Source organism: Ptychodera flava, chromosome 20, assembly GCF_041260155.1.
Source record: "Ptychodera flava strain L36383 chromosome 20, AS_Pfla_20210202, whole genome shotgun sequence".
Classification (NCBI taxonomy): domain Eukaryota; kingdom Metazoa; phylum Hemichordata; class Enteropneusta; family Ptychoderidae; genus Ptychodera; species Ptychodera flava.
The window spans coordinates 37,489,505-37,506,888 of NC_091947.1; the positions used below are offsets into that span (position 1 = coordinate 37,489,505).

At 38.4% G+C, this 17,384-nt stretch overlaps 1 protein-coding gene across 11 annotated transcripts in view; it reads right to left on the minus strand.

The window, feature by feature from the left end:
- LOC139120858 (uncharacterized protein C2orf42-like) overlaps positions 1-17,384 on the minus strand; it is a 38,459-nt gene that overhangs the window by 16,311 nt on the left and 4,764 nt on the right. For 10 of the 11 annotated variants that reach the window (XM_070685470.1, XM_070685465.1, XM_070685466.1 and 7 more), the window contains 4 exons: positions 11,410-12,275; positions 8,461-8,589; positions 4,550-4,762; positions 2,034-2,242 (listed from right to left, as the gene is read on the minus strand). In XM_070685470.1, coding sequence (XP_070541571.1) covers positions 2,034-2,242; positions 4,550-4,762; positions 8,461-8,589; positions 11,410-12,247 — 1,389 coding nt within the window. In that variant the 5' untranslated portion in view covers positions 12,248-12,275. Of the gene's footprint in view, positions 1-2,033; positions 2,243-4,549; positions 4,763-8,460; positions 8,590-11,409; positions 12,276-12,589; positions 12,748-17,384 lie in introns of those variants that run through there. The other variant, XM_070685472.1, reaches the window with a different exon arrangement.

The following is a 17,384-nucleotide window of genomic DNA, read 5'->3' on the forward strand; positions in this document are numbered from 1 at the left end:
TTGCAGGTATATTTTCTGATTGATGTTAGACATAAATTGGCAATTTTACCATGATAACAACCTATTGTGTTTAACAAGGGACATATTGTGCAATCATTATCATTGCAATAGTAACTGCACTGCCCAACTTCCAACTGCAAGCTGAAACTAACGTTATGTCTAAAAACTGACAATTTTTGCATCTAGTTATTGACACAGAGGGAGCTTTTCTAAACTTCAATTCCAGCATTCTTTGCATATTACCTTGTTCATACACAACAAGTTTTCTCTTTTTATCGATTTTTTAGGCGTGATAGTAATGATATTTTGTATCAGTGAGAAGGTGGATAATAATACTCAGTGGCTACTAAAAGAGATATATTTTATTAATGGCATGTTATAAAATAATACTTTGCATGTTTCCTATTTGTTTATTTATGAGCACCAAAAAAAATACATGGTGGCACCCATGAATTTAGTCAGATACACTTCTGGTTACGCACACATTTATTATGAACCTGCGCATGCATAGTCAGTAAGCCACTGGTGCGACAATAAATGGCAAATGCTGATCAATGAAGAAGGTATCAGTGAGGCTTAATTTACCAAATTTTATTCAGACTAAATTAGATCATCTTCTTTTATCTGGACATTGGACATGTACTACAAAGCTAGGCAAACTTAACTCACCATTTAATCATGATTAATAGAGGTCCTGTAATTTGTTTTTATTTATAATTGATTAGTCTGTCTGAACTCTCTTGGACAACTTGTTGAGCTAGCTGGATGTACACAAAGACTTTGTATATAATGATGCAGACTCATCTGTGCAAACATACTATATTCTTGTAGCTAAATACTTTGTACTGCACGGGAGAATTATTTCTCTATCCAGAGCTTTCGACAACTATCCAGCCGTCTTTATCAATGGTGTTGATTGTATATGTTTTTGTACACCTTGTGTTCTTACTTTTTTCAAACTTGTTTTCCTTATTGGCATTTCTATGTACATTCTATCTGCTGTTGTGGTATCACATATTGTTTATACCTAGAATTATATAAAATAGTAATCATATAATTACAATACTTTTTACCTTCTAAAAGAATTTCAGTGTTCTCCCTGAATACGGTAACAGGGGCATGGCATCCTCTTGTAAATTCCGAACGCCCCCTTGCCACAAATGAAAAAGATTTCTTTTTTTGAAAAACAAAACAAACTTTATGAAAAAAAGTTGACAGTCATTTACAAGGAGAATGCAAGCATGGGAGTCGATCCTGCAGGCTACAAACACAGTAGTCTCATCGATCTTGCAAATCTTGTGAGTTTGTGATGTCATCTGAGATCATAAGCCCATGCAACTCATCGATGGCAGCCATATTTGCATGGCACAGGCCTTAACGTTAGCTAACCGGCTTAGCTGAGTAAACATGCGAAGGAGCTTGAGGGTAACCAAGGACAGCAGAGTACACTGAAGTTTTTCTAGGAGGTTAGAATTTCACTTGTGTATTCCTTCAAAAAGCTAAATGACCTATTTTTAGGCTCCGCCAGGACGTGTATCAGGCTGAGAACACATGAGTGTGATGATGATTGATGTGTATGTATTTGGACATCGGTGAATAAATGTATGTCTCTCGCTATTTTTTCATTTTCAAAAAATGTAATCTTTATTGAAATCAGTGAACTGTAATAACTTTTGGAATACTGTGTCAGATTTCTTTTCCTTTGAGTTTTTTTATATGAAAAATCTGAAAAAAATACTCCCTAAGTCCAACCAAATAACACCATTGTAATCTCTATTTTTCAAAAGCTCCACTGGCAGCAGGGTGGACACCTCCTCCTGACCTCCCCCGTGACCGCTTGCGCGGTCGCTTGTTGTGCTTCGCCCAACATCTCCCTCTTGTAAAAAAATCCTGGGGAGAACACTGAATTCAGTTCCCTGTTTCATGATAAAGAGGTAAATTTGACATAAGTATCAGATGAAAGTATGATCTAGGTTATATTATCTCTGAAAATTGAAGGGGTTATACATAATGTAATGATGAGCGTAACTTACATCAGGAGTGTCAAAGATCTGTTTCACATGGATAATATTGTTTATGTGCCATGTGTACTTTGAAAAAGTCCCCAAAGGCAGCGCATCTTTCCTTATAAATGCTGTAGTTGAGTTTGGCAGTCTCTTTTTCTTGCTTCCTGTAGATATTCTTTGTTGTAGCATGTCAAAGAATTTTTGAGGTACGTGGAACACCAGTGGCTCAGGATTACCTGTCATAAACAGAAATCTCAATAGTTTTTGACCAGGACAGCTTTTGATCACACACTTTGACTGGCAACACTGCAGAGTTTCCACACAGGGAGGATACAAATCACTGCATTTACAAATGTCTAGGCTTTCAGAAAATAATACTTTAATGGGGTTACCCTGCAGAGAAATCGTTGTTCATGAGGGCCAAATACTTGCTTCAGACCTTTAAAAAACAAACAAAACGTCATCTTGGATCGTATCACGAAACAAATAGTGCATATGTATGACATAGGGGGTAATCCTTGTACAAAGTTTGAATGAAATCACTCTTGGCATCTTTGAGAAATCTGCGTGAACGGACGGACGGACAGACATGACCAAACCTATAAGTTCTCCTAACGGTGTCCGTTGGGACTAACATATCTGAGCAAGGTTATCCCTGGTAATCTGTATACCAAATATCAAAGCTGTCTGACAAGAGGTTAAGAAGAAGATTTTATACCAAATATGGCTTTTTGGGGGTAATTCCCATATTTTCATCAATATCACATGACAAAAAAAAGATAGATTGCCATAATCATATGTTGCATCTACACACCAAATAGCAAGTTACGCGTATTTTACCTTGTGGAGGAAAAGTAAAAGCAGACTACAGAAGTTCATGCCCTGCATTAACGTTTTTGATAAATTAGATCATGGGTACAGCATGAAACATTTTGGAACAATATCTACATCTTGAATAAGATGCAGCATGAGACAGTGTCATTCTGTTAGAGTCTGATGTGTTTCGGACTGGCCAAAATACCATATCCAATCACGGGCATTCTGTTGTTCTTAAATGATGGTGTATAAGTGTGTAAACATGATTTCGTATTTTAATTTCCGTTTGCCGCTGGAGAACTTACATCGTAACTCAACAAAAATGAGGTATTATTAATACAAAAGAAACAGTCGCATTCTGCTGGTTCACCCAACTATTTATTCTTTCTCTCACACCCGGTCACTCTGCACCGCGGCATGCACGGCAGAGTTCTTACCAGCGCGTATTTACCGCAATCATGAAGCGCGTAGAATGACGGTGGTACGTGCGTTGCTATGACTGCCGTGTACATGAGCGCGGTGGCTGGAATGGAACGTGCACGCGACGACAGCTATGCACGCGAGCGCCTCTGAACTGTCGTCTGCTGTCCCGGCCTCAAATGTATACATATACAAGGGTATGCTCATATGAACATGGAACCTGACGATGTGCGTTACAAAAAAGGGGGGACAGGGGGGACAGATACTATTACCCTCTAAAACGTCCGCAAAAGGTAAACAAATTTTTTATTTTTGCACTGTAACTCACTGAAGATAGAATGTAAAATATAGAATGAAAACAAAGAAAAAAATGTGAAAATGTAACCCTTGACCTGCAAGGCTTGTTCACGTTCCGTACGACCAAAACAGACTGAGTAAAAAGAAATGCACACTTGAAAAAATCTTTCAGGTTCTACTGAAAGGCTTTCACTAAAACTGAAAAAAAACTTACATGTTCTTCTATGGAATATTATATTGGAAGGTTTTACTACAAAGAGAAATAAAATTATTAAAACATATGTCCTTTCTTCTGCGCATGACGAAACCACAGAACGGCATTTGCTATATTAGCGTATTTTGCGACGTTCGAACATCCAAAGTCGCTACCGGATAACGGCAATTTGTAACGCACATAGTCAGGATTAGCGATGCATTTATTCTCGGTCATATTTCGAATATCTACTACATGTCTGTCATTTTCATAACTTGATGTGTGCTACGATGCCATTTCAAATTTCAGACGTCGTTTTCGCGACGGAATTGGACTCACTTCATCGGTAAATAATGTCGTCCAGAAATGATTTGCACACCCTTATGTATATATATCATTATGTGAAACGACACAGTGCAGGTCGCGCGAGCGTACGTATAGTACGCGTATATATGCGTACGTCGTTCCGCCGCGGCGTTTAGCATCGGAAGAATGCGGTTGATGTGGTCGCTTGTGACGTTCACGTAGACATGGTCCGACCTTGATCTGGTTTTATAGCTAAGTCGGCATTTCAATCTGAACGGCATTCTGTTATAAATTTCTTACACAGTTATCATCAAAGTTCGTATTTACATATAAGCTGCTTAGTTTATTCAGACTATCATTTCAGAACAACAGAGTGCCCGTGATCCAATATCATTTATTGGATGACAAAACTAAGAATGTTCAGCATTGTCTCTCATACTCCTGTAAAATTTCACTCAGATGTGACTTTCTCCTGAAACTTGTGAAAGTCTCTTGTTTACAGTTTACTTACCATCAAACTGATAATGCATTGTTTGGTTAATTCTTTCAGTGACACTTCCCAACCATTCACTGAAGCACAAGCTGCTTTCCTGTTCATCCAGTACACCTGGTTTCTTTGTTCCAGAAGGCATAGTAACTGAACTACCAAGTTTCTTGATTGGGCTTTTTTTCCCAGGAGTATTGGCACTATCTTGAAGTGTTAATAGTGCATTGCTGGCTTGAACTACAGATGTAAAAGTTTAAAATTACTGTTGTAATCATAAAAAGTGAACACTAAACCAGTCTTGACTGACTTTTGACCAAATGATTAACGCTTTCACTAGTTTGTTTTCGAATTTGTTCATGCTGTCATAGTTTTTCTTAATTTTCTTAATTACATTTGTTTCTTGACTTTAACCCTTTTCCTGCCAGACAGTATTAAGACTACTATTTCCCCATCAGCCTAGTCAGTAAAAAGCGGTATTTGGCCCAAACATGATGTATTCTCACCCGCTTGGCTTGGTCTGTTATAGAATCTTTAGTCCAAAAAAATCAAGTTTACAGTATTTATGTTTTCAACAGCCATATGGTGTATTATGTTAAAATACACCATATGGAATATGTTGTGTTTCATTAATTTTAACCATTTTGACATGATGTATAGGATAAAGCCCGAGTACGAGGGCTCTTCTGGTATATAAAGTCCAACCCAACGATATTCATCGTAGGGTTGGACTTTATATACCAGAAGAGCCTGAGTACAAGGGTTTTATCCGACTTAAAAACAATCGCCCCTAACTGATATATTTTCGTTTTCAATGTGTTTACGTCAACCGTCCCCTTTGTCAATGTAACATGTTTAGGATATGAATTAAAACTTTTATTTGTGAAATAGCCTTCTAATGTAATGGAACATCCTATAAATGCCCTAGTGCACATTATATAAATGCCCTAGGGCACAGCAGATTTTGTGTTGCAGCTGGTTTCCGCTGTGTTACCAAATTTGAATATTAAAACATACAAGATGTCTACAGAATATGACATGTTCACTTTGGATTGGACAGTACTTTACTACGGCGCTGTCATTCGTTTCTGGAATTTGGTGACCAAGGCTTTACGAGTAAATAAAACACCCTGAATTGAGCACTCTGATTGGTCAATCAACAGTAGATAGTTTTTAAGCATGGTTAACACAAAGAAACATTTTAAGAAGTGTTTGGGATAAATACAAAATAGGTGTACATGATTATTCCCAAGTAAACTCCCAGACTGACATATAGACTGGGTTTCCTCTGGGTTTTAAAAACAGGGTTCGTACACCTTGGGCAAATAAAATTCCAGGGCTTTCCAGGGTTTTTTGACCAGTTTTTCAGGGCTATTTCAACTAAAAGCAAGTAATTTTCCAGGGCTCTTGACCATAAAAACAAATTTATACTCGACTTCTATCAACACACTGTACCTATCTACTGCTTTAATTCCTAAGCTTTAGCTTTTTCTTCTAACTGTATAGCTACTGATTGTATTTCAGTTTGTTTTTCTCTTTTGCAGTCTTAGAATTTGCACTCCTTCTAAGACTATTTAACTTTGCGACAAAAGACATTTCCCTGTACATTCAGCTTTCTTGGAAAATTTATTATCAGATTTGTTAAGTTCAACTACATCAGTCTCAAGTACCTTCATTTTCCAGGGTTTTCCAGGGCTAAATCACATTTTTCCAGGGCTAAAATAAAATTCCAGGGTTTTCCAGGACCGTATGAACCCTGTAAAAAATCTCAGTAAATTTATGAATCCCAGTTTTAAATTATTAGTAAATTTGATAAAATATTAGTAAATGCTATTTCGGTGGTTTACCAGCCTTTGGGAAGTGTAAATGACCTTCTCCTAGACAGTGCAAAGACTCGATGTGCTACTACTGGACATACCAATACATGTAGATTTTGTGCCAATAATTCTCCTTTGTTTCAGTGAACACCACACTGCAAATGCCTTTTTGAAGTCAAATTTATCAATATTCCTCAGAGATGGTGCCTCCTATTGCAATTATCATAATGGAAATGAACTGTGCTAATTTTCAGCCTTGCCCTGGATTTGTTTTTATTCTGTTGTACCTGGAAAAGCCCCTTTCACAAGCAGCAGTGTTTGTTGGCAATATCAGACCAATTTTGACTATTAAATGTACACAGATTTGGATATATTTCATCAAAGTATGCCCCATGCATCTTGAAATGAAACCCCCCCTGTAATTTTCACACAAAATTGCTTTGACATTATTCCACTCAGAATTCACAATTGGGTCACTATGCTCACCCTTTAGCAGGGTTCTCTCCAGAGTTCCAAGAGTACTAGACAGCTGATTAATATTCATGAGCGTTACAGCGATATTCATGAAAACTGTAACATTTTATATGCTTGTATGTTTACTTTCTTAGGGCTTGATGTACAAATAATAACAGCCATTTCCACTGGGCCTTCAAGGTATTTGTTCAGTTTTAACTGAACAATACAGAAAGAAAAAATCTTTAAGTAGTTATCAAGGAATGTTTTGAAGCTTCTGAAAAGTAATGTACCATTTTGTCATCATTTTCCTGTGCTTATATCATCCCTCACTACTTTGAAGTGTGGATTATCATTGCACTAAACCAGTATCCTATGTCTTTCAAATTACCTAGGTGGTCCTGTTAATGCACATGCGCAAACTCTGTAGAGTTTAAACCAACAACTTAAGGGGTTGACTAATCGGCTATGCATGCTATGGTTTTGTAAGTTGAGTTTTTCTATGTCAAATTCGCTTCAATCGCTTCTTCATAGTCATTGCAGAATGAGAAAATTCACAAACAGAGAGGCTTGTTGCTACGGACAAGCAACTTTTGGCTTATTGACCTTAAAAAATAAGTGAGTGTTCATTGATAATTCAAAGACTGAATCCGTTGACACCAAAGTTTGCTCGTGACTTTCATCGCAGGCAATCTTTAGCTTTCCACAATGCCATCCCGCCACTCACTGAGTCTGAACTGAACATTGAACAGTTGAAGATTACTTTACAGTAAAAGTCTCATTTTTTGTGCTGATTTTCGCCACCGTACTTTCTTTTTATAGTGTTATAAACTTTCTTGATATAAATAAAAAACCTTCAGTTTGTCTCCTTCTTTCGATCGTACAGAGATTGTTTGACAGGAAAACCTTGTCTAGTTCATCGGGCAAAGAACGTATGCTGAACCAACTAAAATTGCTTTATACAACACTTCGAAGGGATTTATTACCTTTTTATTTACATGACAATCCGACTAGAGAAAAAGTCGTATCTTTACTTTCAACGGAGAATCCTAACATTATATTTAAGAGTAAAGGGGAGAAAACATACGTGGCGTTCGGATGGTACAAAGACGTATACTATTACTTGTCCCAGCCAAAAAACGTGGCTGTGCATTGACAGCGGAAGGAGCATGTCTCAGATGATATGATTGGCTTATAATGTGAATAGTCCACATTCACGACCTGTCAAAATATTCGTTATAAAGACTCTTATTTTGAATGACGTCATTCTCATATGTATGCGGTCTCAATCGCCTCCTTCGAGAACATCGCTGTACGTTATGACCCGATGCCCCGTATGTCCTAACCCTGTACTTTTTCTTCGTGAAAATACGAATATGGTGTGAAAATATTTCGTAAACAGCAGATTTTTTTCTCAATTTACTAATTTGGGGCGGCAGCGGAAGCCCAGATAGACAAAAATAAACTTAAATAAACAGCCTAATTAATGTGTAAATGGTTGTGCCAAGTCTGACATGCATGCATGAACATGCAATCCTTCCTGTTGAGAAGTTTTCTGGTAAATCATTATCACAGTTGTGACAAATATAATTGAGCGTGACAAATATAACTGAGTGCAACAGGTATAACTTGCACTGTGAAAAAATCAAATGATTGTTTGCCACTTACCTAAGGAGTCATCTCTTTTCCTTTTCTTTCCTGCCTTAGGACTTTCAATAGTTTCAACAATAGTGGTTGTACCATCCTGTGTGTCTGTGTACACAGTCATGATCTGTCTTTCAGGGGCTGCAGCAGACACTTCAAACAAATAAAACATTACTGTTGATGACAGAATCTACATATTGATAAAACAATAGATTGAATAAGAATTGAAATAGTTGACTGTTGTTGATCAGCTGCATACACAACGTCTTTGTTTCAAGTTTGGGGTTTTTTTCGACGCTGAAATTTCACCAAAATATCACTTTTGTATTCAGAGATTGTACAATCAATTTCTTTGGATGTGTAAGTCGATTTTGAAAGCGATAGCAAGATCGAGTGGTGTTGAAAAAAATTGTGCATAAAATTAGCATAAATTAAGCGTCCATGCCAGATAACATGGGGTTGCTCGAGTATAAGCCCCTCCCCTAGTTTTACCGCTGTTTAGTGTTGTCGAACCGGGGGCTTATACTCGGACGAGTACGGTAATTTAATTGAGTACCAATCAGCCCTTCTTGAGATAATGGTACCTACCAAATGCAGAAAGACACTTGATTTTAGCATGTGACCATTGATAAATACCATAGAGAAAACTATCAATAGCAGGGCTCGAAAATTCTCGCCGCCCGACGCCCGTGACAAGTGAATTTTGAGTCCGGGCAAGTGAAAACAACATTCTCCCAGCCTGACGGACAAGTGAATTTCAATGAGGCCACTGTACGTACGCGCTGCCACTCTCTCTAGTTCTTTGAGTGTACCGCTTTCGATATGGCCGGCTGATAAAATAGCTCTGTTCTGCTTGGTTATAAAATGGCAAAATATTGACGTCTTTGCACGCTTTTATGTTTTTTTCTTCTGATGAAATCATGTCACGATGCCTCCTCAATAGAAAACTACAGCTTTACAATAAAATGTTGTAAGGTGTTGAAACAATTTACCCTCCTTCCTACAAAGTTGCAATGTATTGAACAATTTACTCTCCTTTCTACAAAGTTACAAATTCCCTGGTACGTGAAGCAAACATTGTTGCTGTTCAATACTGCAATCAGGGTCCCTCTTAGTCCCTCATGGACGGACCATACTACAATACATCATGGACGTATATCGACCGTGAATACACTGAGGCTTGGCTTTGCCTGTGTGAGTCCCGCGTACCGACGTCTTTTTTAGTCCAAGTTTTACCTACATTGCTTGAATCAAAATTTGGCCTGCAATTACTCAGTTTGATAGTAAAAACCATTATTTTAAAGGAAACTTTCACAAACAGAGTCAGAATACAAGGGAAAAGGAGAAAAACTTGAGGTTTTCTGAAAGGTCAAATCTGGGTCATCTTATGTGATGTCATGATGAAGACCCCTTAAGTACACAATTATGGTGCAAAAGAAACCACCTAGGGAGGTCTAATAGGTACAATCTTATTTTTCTTGCTTTCCAATTTAATGGCATTTAGCTTGACTGCCAGTTTTAAATTAAATTTTATTAACAGTTATTGCAAAGGAAAATGTCAACAGCAGTTGCAGTAAGCATATCCATTTCAAATCATCACATTAATATTTCTGCAGATTCCTCCAGTTTAATGATGTAACAGTGAACATCACCAGACATTTCTTGATGATATCAAAATATCAAATGAAAATGTTCCTGGGCTACAATGTTATCATTATCATTAAAACTATTACTACTCTTTAAAACATTGGGAAATGAATTGAACAATATCATTGTGTCTTGTTTTAAAGGATTTTGACCTGACCCTTTTTGTCTCAAGAAAAATACTTATGCTGAAGATGCTATTGAGCCTGCTTGATCACAACTATGACACAACACCACAATACTTGTATCTACACTGTCACAATGCTACCAAATGCTTTCTTCTGCATAGAAAATTTGTATTTGTGTGGCTAACAAAACCACATAAGGAGCTTGTAGTGTATATGTATGATAAGTTGTCATACTGTGAACACTGACTCAATGCTGCAGAAGTATTCTGTATCTGTGGTAATATACACTTCACGTTGCTACCTGATTTTTAGAATTGCTACCTAATTATTTCTTGTGGCAAAAGTTTACCACTAGAAATGAATAAGTATTTCAATCCCTTCAATGTCATAAAAACACAGATAATTAATGTAATAAAAACTAAACAAATATTTCTTTAATGTAAAAACTATCGTGAACAACATACAAAACATCTTGATTTGTAAAATTAGGAACTCCTGAATGCCGAGAAAGCTGTTGCTACACGTGAGATCATAAACTGTTTAAAAGTTGCTCAAAGTGGCTACAAGAGTTTTGATTTGGCTAATGAGTTGGCTAATCATTTTGGTGACTTAGGTAACCCTGCAGTTTATGCACATACCACGTGGTAGCAGTAAACTAAATGATACTGAAAGTTTTACATGGGCACAATTTGACACAACACCGGTGGCCTATTATATACTTACCCTTGGTGCACCTACCTGACTTGCCTATTTAACACAAGGTACCAGGTCATGATGACACACAATGACAATGTACCGGTGTTGTTTTATTGAAATACATTACATGTCCCCCCAAAATTTAATTTGTCCCCATTAAGACCTACTATGGGTCACTGTGTCCCCATGCTAGCAAAAGCTGGCTGAAACACTGTGCATGTATACGTTACATAAGATATTATTTTTGATACACAGACTAAGGACACAAATTTATCAGTAAGTTACAGCTACTGTTTCTTTACAATGACATGAATAAAACCATACACATTTACTCCTTAAATCATCTGAAATTCAGGGCTAGTGAATTTTTCTTCCGGACAAGTGAAATTGAAAATTCACTTGCCCTATGGCAAGTGAATTTTTAAAAAAATTTCCGAGCCCTGCAATAGGTACAGCTACTGCCTCTTTCTTTCACAAAATGTCTTTTCTAATGAAAAGCACTAACCTTGCTGGACATGAGTATCCAAATTGATGTAGTATGAGAATTCTTCCGTCAATTTATCATCACTTGCAAAGGCACAAATACACGCATAGAAATGCACACATCGCCTTTTGTGTTCTTCTATGTGTCCTATGGTTTTCAAATTCTTGAAGGCCCTGCAGGTACAGTGGAATTTTCTTTCTGTGATACCACCTTTTTTTGTGTTCTCACTAAATGAAAAGTGGAGAAAGCCAAGAGGCTGTTTAGGATTTGTCTTGCACTTCACAACCATTATATTTTTGGTCACTCTCTGTACCAATGGTCCTGTAGTTTCTGTAGCGAGCAACCATATAGCCTGTTTGACTTCATTAGAGACGGGCAGAGAGTTAAGAACAGAATTCTTAAGTGTTAATGGCACTGCATCTTGACTACATTGCAATGCTAACTTGATGTGGTTGCAAGGAGTTTCAACTAAACCACTCTGTGTTACTGGTCTCAAACATGCATCGACAAAGCATCTCCCTGTCTGTCCAAGCACTGAACTGTCGACAGTTGATGGCTGGCCAGCCTGCAGTTCAGGAGAAAGTGGCAACTGCACAAAGCCTCGATAGTCTGGACCACGATCGCGAAGCCGTACAGAGAATACTTGTACAGTAGATCCAGTAATGATCTTAACAGCATCTGCACTATGTCCACCTCTACGTTGTCTATCTTTGAAAACAGCATTACAAGCTTTATTTTTGCAGCTAAGCCCTCTTGTTCCATTGTAGGTACCACACTTTGGACATTTCTTAACACCCCGCAGAGTTGGCCTGCCAAGGTCTTCAAATGTTATCTTGGGTTTTTCAGGAGCAGCCATCATTTTGAGTCTGTATGGTCTCAATGTGCACCTGTCAGTGTAAACACAGAATAAAATACAAAGAATACAGTAATTACCATTCAATACCTGCATATGTCCAGGCAAGACAAATTATAGACGCTATCATACAGTGTATACAGCAAAAGAAAGGAAATGTATAAAGACAGAAAGAGGCAAGAGCAACAGTGCAACTAATTCTGTTCATGATCTTCATGGTTCCCAATATAATACACTAGAAAAGCAACAAGTGATATAGTCTACCACTAGTTCTTATCTTTTGATATTATTTACATTTTCATTTCATGAGAAAATTGTTACCTTATTAAACTGCCAACAAATATTCACCTGTGATTGGTCAGCCACGGCAAAGCCAAACCGCCCTTATGGATAAACTACAAACACTGTGAGGCCAGAAACTATTTCACTGAAGCACTATGTCTGAGTGAGCAGCTTGTTCGCAGAGCTGGTAATTACTGCCCTTTGCTGCCTGTCAGGAAATTGACCTAGCAATTACAATCATCAGTTTATTTTTAAATACCATAAACTATTACTATTTCTAAAAAGCCACATGCTAATCATAAAAGTCTCCAAAACATTGATTGTCAAACCAGGAGTTGCTCTGGTAAGCTATACATGTACTGTCATTAATTTATGATAATGGTATGATCGAGCACAGTCTCTCCATGCCTGCAAAAGGGAAAGCCTGGCCATGGTCATGGTAGCCAAGACATCAATAATAATAATAATAATAATAATAATGGTTTATTTGCCTCAAAAATGGTGACCTTTAGGTCAAATTATAAGAGGTACAATTCTAAGATTTATAAAAATACAGAGTCGTACTCTAGCAAAAAATAAACACATCATCAACAACAACAAACAACAATTGATAAAACGCATTCAATTACGTAATAAATTAACACTATAAACAACTGGGCAGGAATCTTTATGCTTGGTTTTTGATTGAAAACTTCTAATGCTACAGTTTCTCGTTGGATATCTATGGTTAATTTTAGGTTGAACAAGGTGATCTAATTTGTGGTCTGGCTTTAGAATACTCTCACCAAATTTCTTACAAATATCTTGTCTTCTTTCTTCTAATGATTTTCGTTGAAGCATATTTTGTGCTTCCCTATATGAAGCAAATGGATAAATAACTTTGGAGGCCCTCTTCTGAAGTTTTTCTAACTGTTGTTTTTGTTTTTCCGTTAACCCTCCCTGCCAGACCACACAAGCATATTCTAATGTTGACCTTACAAGTGAAACATAAATACTTTTCAGATCTGGCACAGATGCACCAATACACGTAAGATATGCAACCTTTGTGAGGCATTGCTAATCAATTCGCTGACATGTCTATCCCACTTCAACTTATTATTTATAGTTAACCCTAGACATTTAAAGGTCTGGTGAAATGGTCCCGTCGTGTGACAGAATATCTTCCAGGAGGTCAATACTATTACACTCGCAACAAAATTGCAACCTAAAAGTACGCGCAAGTGTTAATTTTTTTGATATTTCTATGCGCGGCTTTCATGGGGTCATTTTGCGACACTCAGGTCACGCCCTCAGCGGGAGTCAAGGTTGGCCGTCTGTGACGTCACAGGTGTGTTCATTTACATCGAATAGCGGTCCAACGCCGCCTTATCTCTGCCCGGTATCCGCTAACAAAACAGGCTTCGCGCTGCCCATTCGCCACGTTCGCCAATGCGAATCGAAATCCGAAGTGGCGAAAAAAAAACGATCCTAATTCGCCACAGTGGCGAAACTGATTTTTGTTTAAAAAATATGGTAAATAAAGAAAAAACGTGGGTTTTTTAGTCTTTTGTTTAATCTGCGCTTCTCTCTCGGCGATTCGCAAAAACTGTGTCTACTTCCGTATTATTGCGTTCTTTCCGTCGCGTCGTACGTATTTGCAATCGAGCCAAGTCTCGCGAGAGATTTGACGTCATCTAGTCTAGTGTACAGCATGCATAAATGGCTCTCGCGAGAATTGAAACTACACACACCGCAATCGAGCCCTTGTGATAAATTTGACGTCATTTTGTCCAGTGTACAGCGGGCATAGGAACGCTCGCTCGCGAGAATTGAAACTTTTGCTATACATAGCAGACATACGCATTTTAATCGAGGCAACAAGGTTCGGTGTTATAGTTGATTTACACTGATTGCTGTCTAGATGTTCTGTGTTGTGCTTTTAATCACGGTCTTAAACATTCCATGTTGTGGTCGAGTTGCATCGCGTTCCTCGTGGTCCGGTATTCCCCGTTGTTCTTCAATTTAGCCTCAGTAATTGCCGTCCCAACGACGCGTTCCGTGTTGCTGTCGATTTGTATAATGGAGGACTCTACCTCCATGATTTGTATCATGATCTCTACGTTCCGTGTTTTGTTGTTCGTTTTTAATGGTAGTCTCAACGTTCAGTGTTGCTGTTCATGCAGCTGATTTGCATCGTGGTTCCAACCTTCCGTGTCGTAGTTGTAGTGCATTTTAATCAAGGTCCCATTTACGTTTTTTACTGTCTATTTGCATTGCGGTCACGACGTTCCGAGTTGTAGACTAGTGCATTTTAATGGCAGTCACAACGTTCAGTGTTGGTGTTCATGCAGTTGACTTGCATTGCGGTCCCAACCTTCTGTGTAGCGAGTAGCGAGGCAGGCTCAGCCGAGGGACCGTGGCCGATCGTACGAACCAGCCGAGACAAGCACATTATGGTTCAAACACTCCACACTTGACGGGAACTTGAAAAAGTTTACAGTTGAGCCGTTCATGTTCTTGCCGCTGTCACAGCCACCTAAAGAACAACGTCTTCCAAAGTGAAGGAGGACACTGTCCTGATCATGTAAGCGGAAACCCTAGAAGTTACCCCCCTTGGGGAGCTATGGAGGTGTGAAATACTTCACTTCCCGTTATGAGATACGACGTCGGGCAAACTTCGGAAAGCCGAAAAAAGTCGACTGGAGAGGCTCGGGGGACACGCCCACATTGCATTTTTCTTTTGCCATATTTCATAATCACGCGCGCTAAACGAAAAAAGAAATGAATGCAACTGTTTTATAGACCATCAACTGTATTTTTGTGATTTTGCAACATGGGCATTTCACCAGACCTTTAAATTGTCAACTTCACCAAGCTCAATATTAGATAATGTGAGGGGCTGAGGTTTGGTGAACTGTTTTGCGAAACATATCATGATTTCTTTGCATTTTTTTGGATTTAATTTCATATTATTTTTATCTGCTCACATACTTACATCATCTAAAACAGATTGCATAGAAGAATGAATAGGTGTTCTTGAATGAAAACTCTCAGACAATGTAGTATCATCCATAAAAATATAGTGAGAGCATTTGATACTCTCTTGGATGTCATTAATCATTATTGTAAAAAGTAGGGGTCCTAATTTTGTACCCTGGGGAACACCCGCCCGAATACCTTGCCAGCTAGACAAACAGTCACCAACCTTAACCCGTTGGTTACGATTGTACAAGAAGTGTGCTACCCATTTAACTAAGTTGGTATTTATGCCAAGTTTCAGTAGTTTTGACATCAAGATATTATGATCTATTTTGTCAAATGCTTTACTAAAGTCTAAAAAGCACACTCTAACCAAATTTCCCTGCCCTTCTAATTGTTCTATCCAATTTTGCAACATATCTACAAGCGCAAATGATGATGATGATCTTTTTACCGATGCATATTGTTTTTCATCAATTTTACCTTTTATTTCATATTTTATCCACTTTCCAATGATGCATTCAAATACCTTTGCGATACTGTTTGTTAGTGAAATTGGCCTAAAGTCATCAAGCGATGTTGGGTTACTGGTCTTTGGAAGGGGGATTATGATTGCTTCCTTCAGTTGTGATGGTACTAAACCCTCCTGCAACGATGCATTGAAAATGTTAACTAAGGGTAGGGCTAACTCCTAAGCAAATTCAGACAGAATTCTATTTGAGATGAGATCAGGTCCCCCTGCCTTATTCATCGGTAGCAACTTCAACAATTTTACAACCCCCTCATAAGTTATAGTTGGAAGAGCATCATTTACCGAAAGGTCCTGTACAAATTTGTCATAATCACGTGGGATATAATCCTTAGTAATATTTACAAAGTGTGAATTAATTGCATCAGCCAAATCAGTGCCATTCAATTTCTTTCCATTAACTTCAATTCAGGTACCACCCAAGATTAGTAAGCCCACATATTCTGTTGATCTCTTTCCACCACCAGTGTTCTGCGAGGCCGCGGCCTTGCGCCATTGCCGCAAAAAATAAAATTGAAGACCCCCAAAAAAATCAATCATCGGGTCCGCAAGGCGCAGCGCACCATCAGTCCCACTAAACTTTCGGTAAAAAAAATACACTTATTTACGTACTATACGCGAAAGGCCAAACGCGGAAGTAGACATTCCACGCTGCTCATGCGTGCATGCTGCTCGTGAGAACATGAGACGTGTTGCTTCCATAGCAACCTTCAGTGATTTTTTATTTGCATAATCGCGAACTAGGTTGGCTAGATTCAAGTCAGCCAGTCAGCGTCTCTGTTAAATTCAATGCCTCACAGTACTCTCTGGAAAGGAAAATTGCTTCCGTGAATAAATCAAAACACCAAGGCAGAACAATTCTTAGTTTCTTTGGACCAATTCCGCCCTAAAAAGGCAAATCCAACAACCGGACGAGTGAAGACAATACGATCGAACATGACATGTGTCTCAGCTGTTTACATCCTCGGAAACTGAAAACCAATGCACGCCGCTGCCATCCACATCGGAAACACGGAACGCATCAGTCAGAAACAGAGCAGTCTCAAAACATTGAGCAGCCATGCATCGGAAACTCAGCCTTCATTGAGGCAGGCCAGTGTTTCCGTTAACGCAAAATCCTGCGCATTTTACGCAAAATTGTTCTGAAATACGCAAAAAAATCATGACTGTGTAAACTAATACGCATTGAGAAATGCCGCCCCATGACACGACATACTTGCCGCACTGCATGTATTGCATTGTATTGCCTGAATGTGGTTCATTGCAGGACAAAATTAGAACATATGCACCTGCTTGCAAGTGACATTTATCATGATATTGCAACATTTTAGATTTTAGCAGACCGCAGCACTTTATGCAACATTGTATTTCATC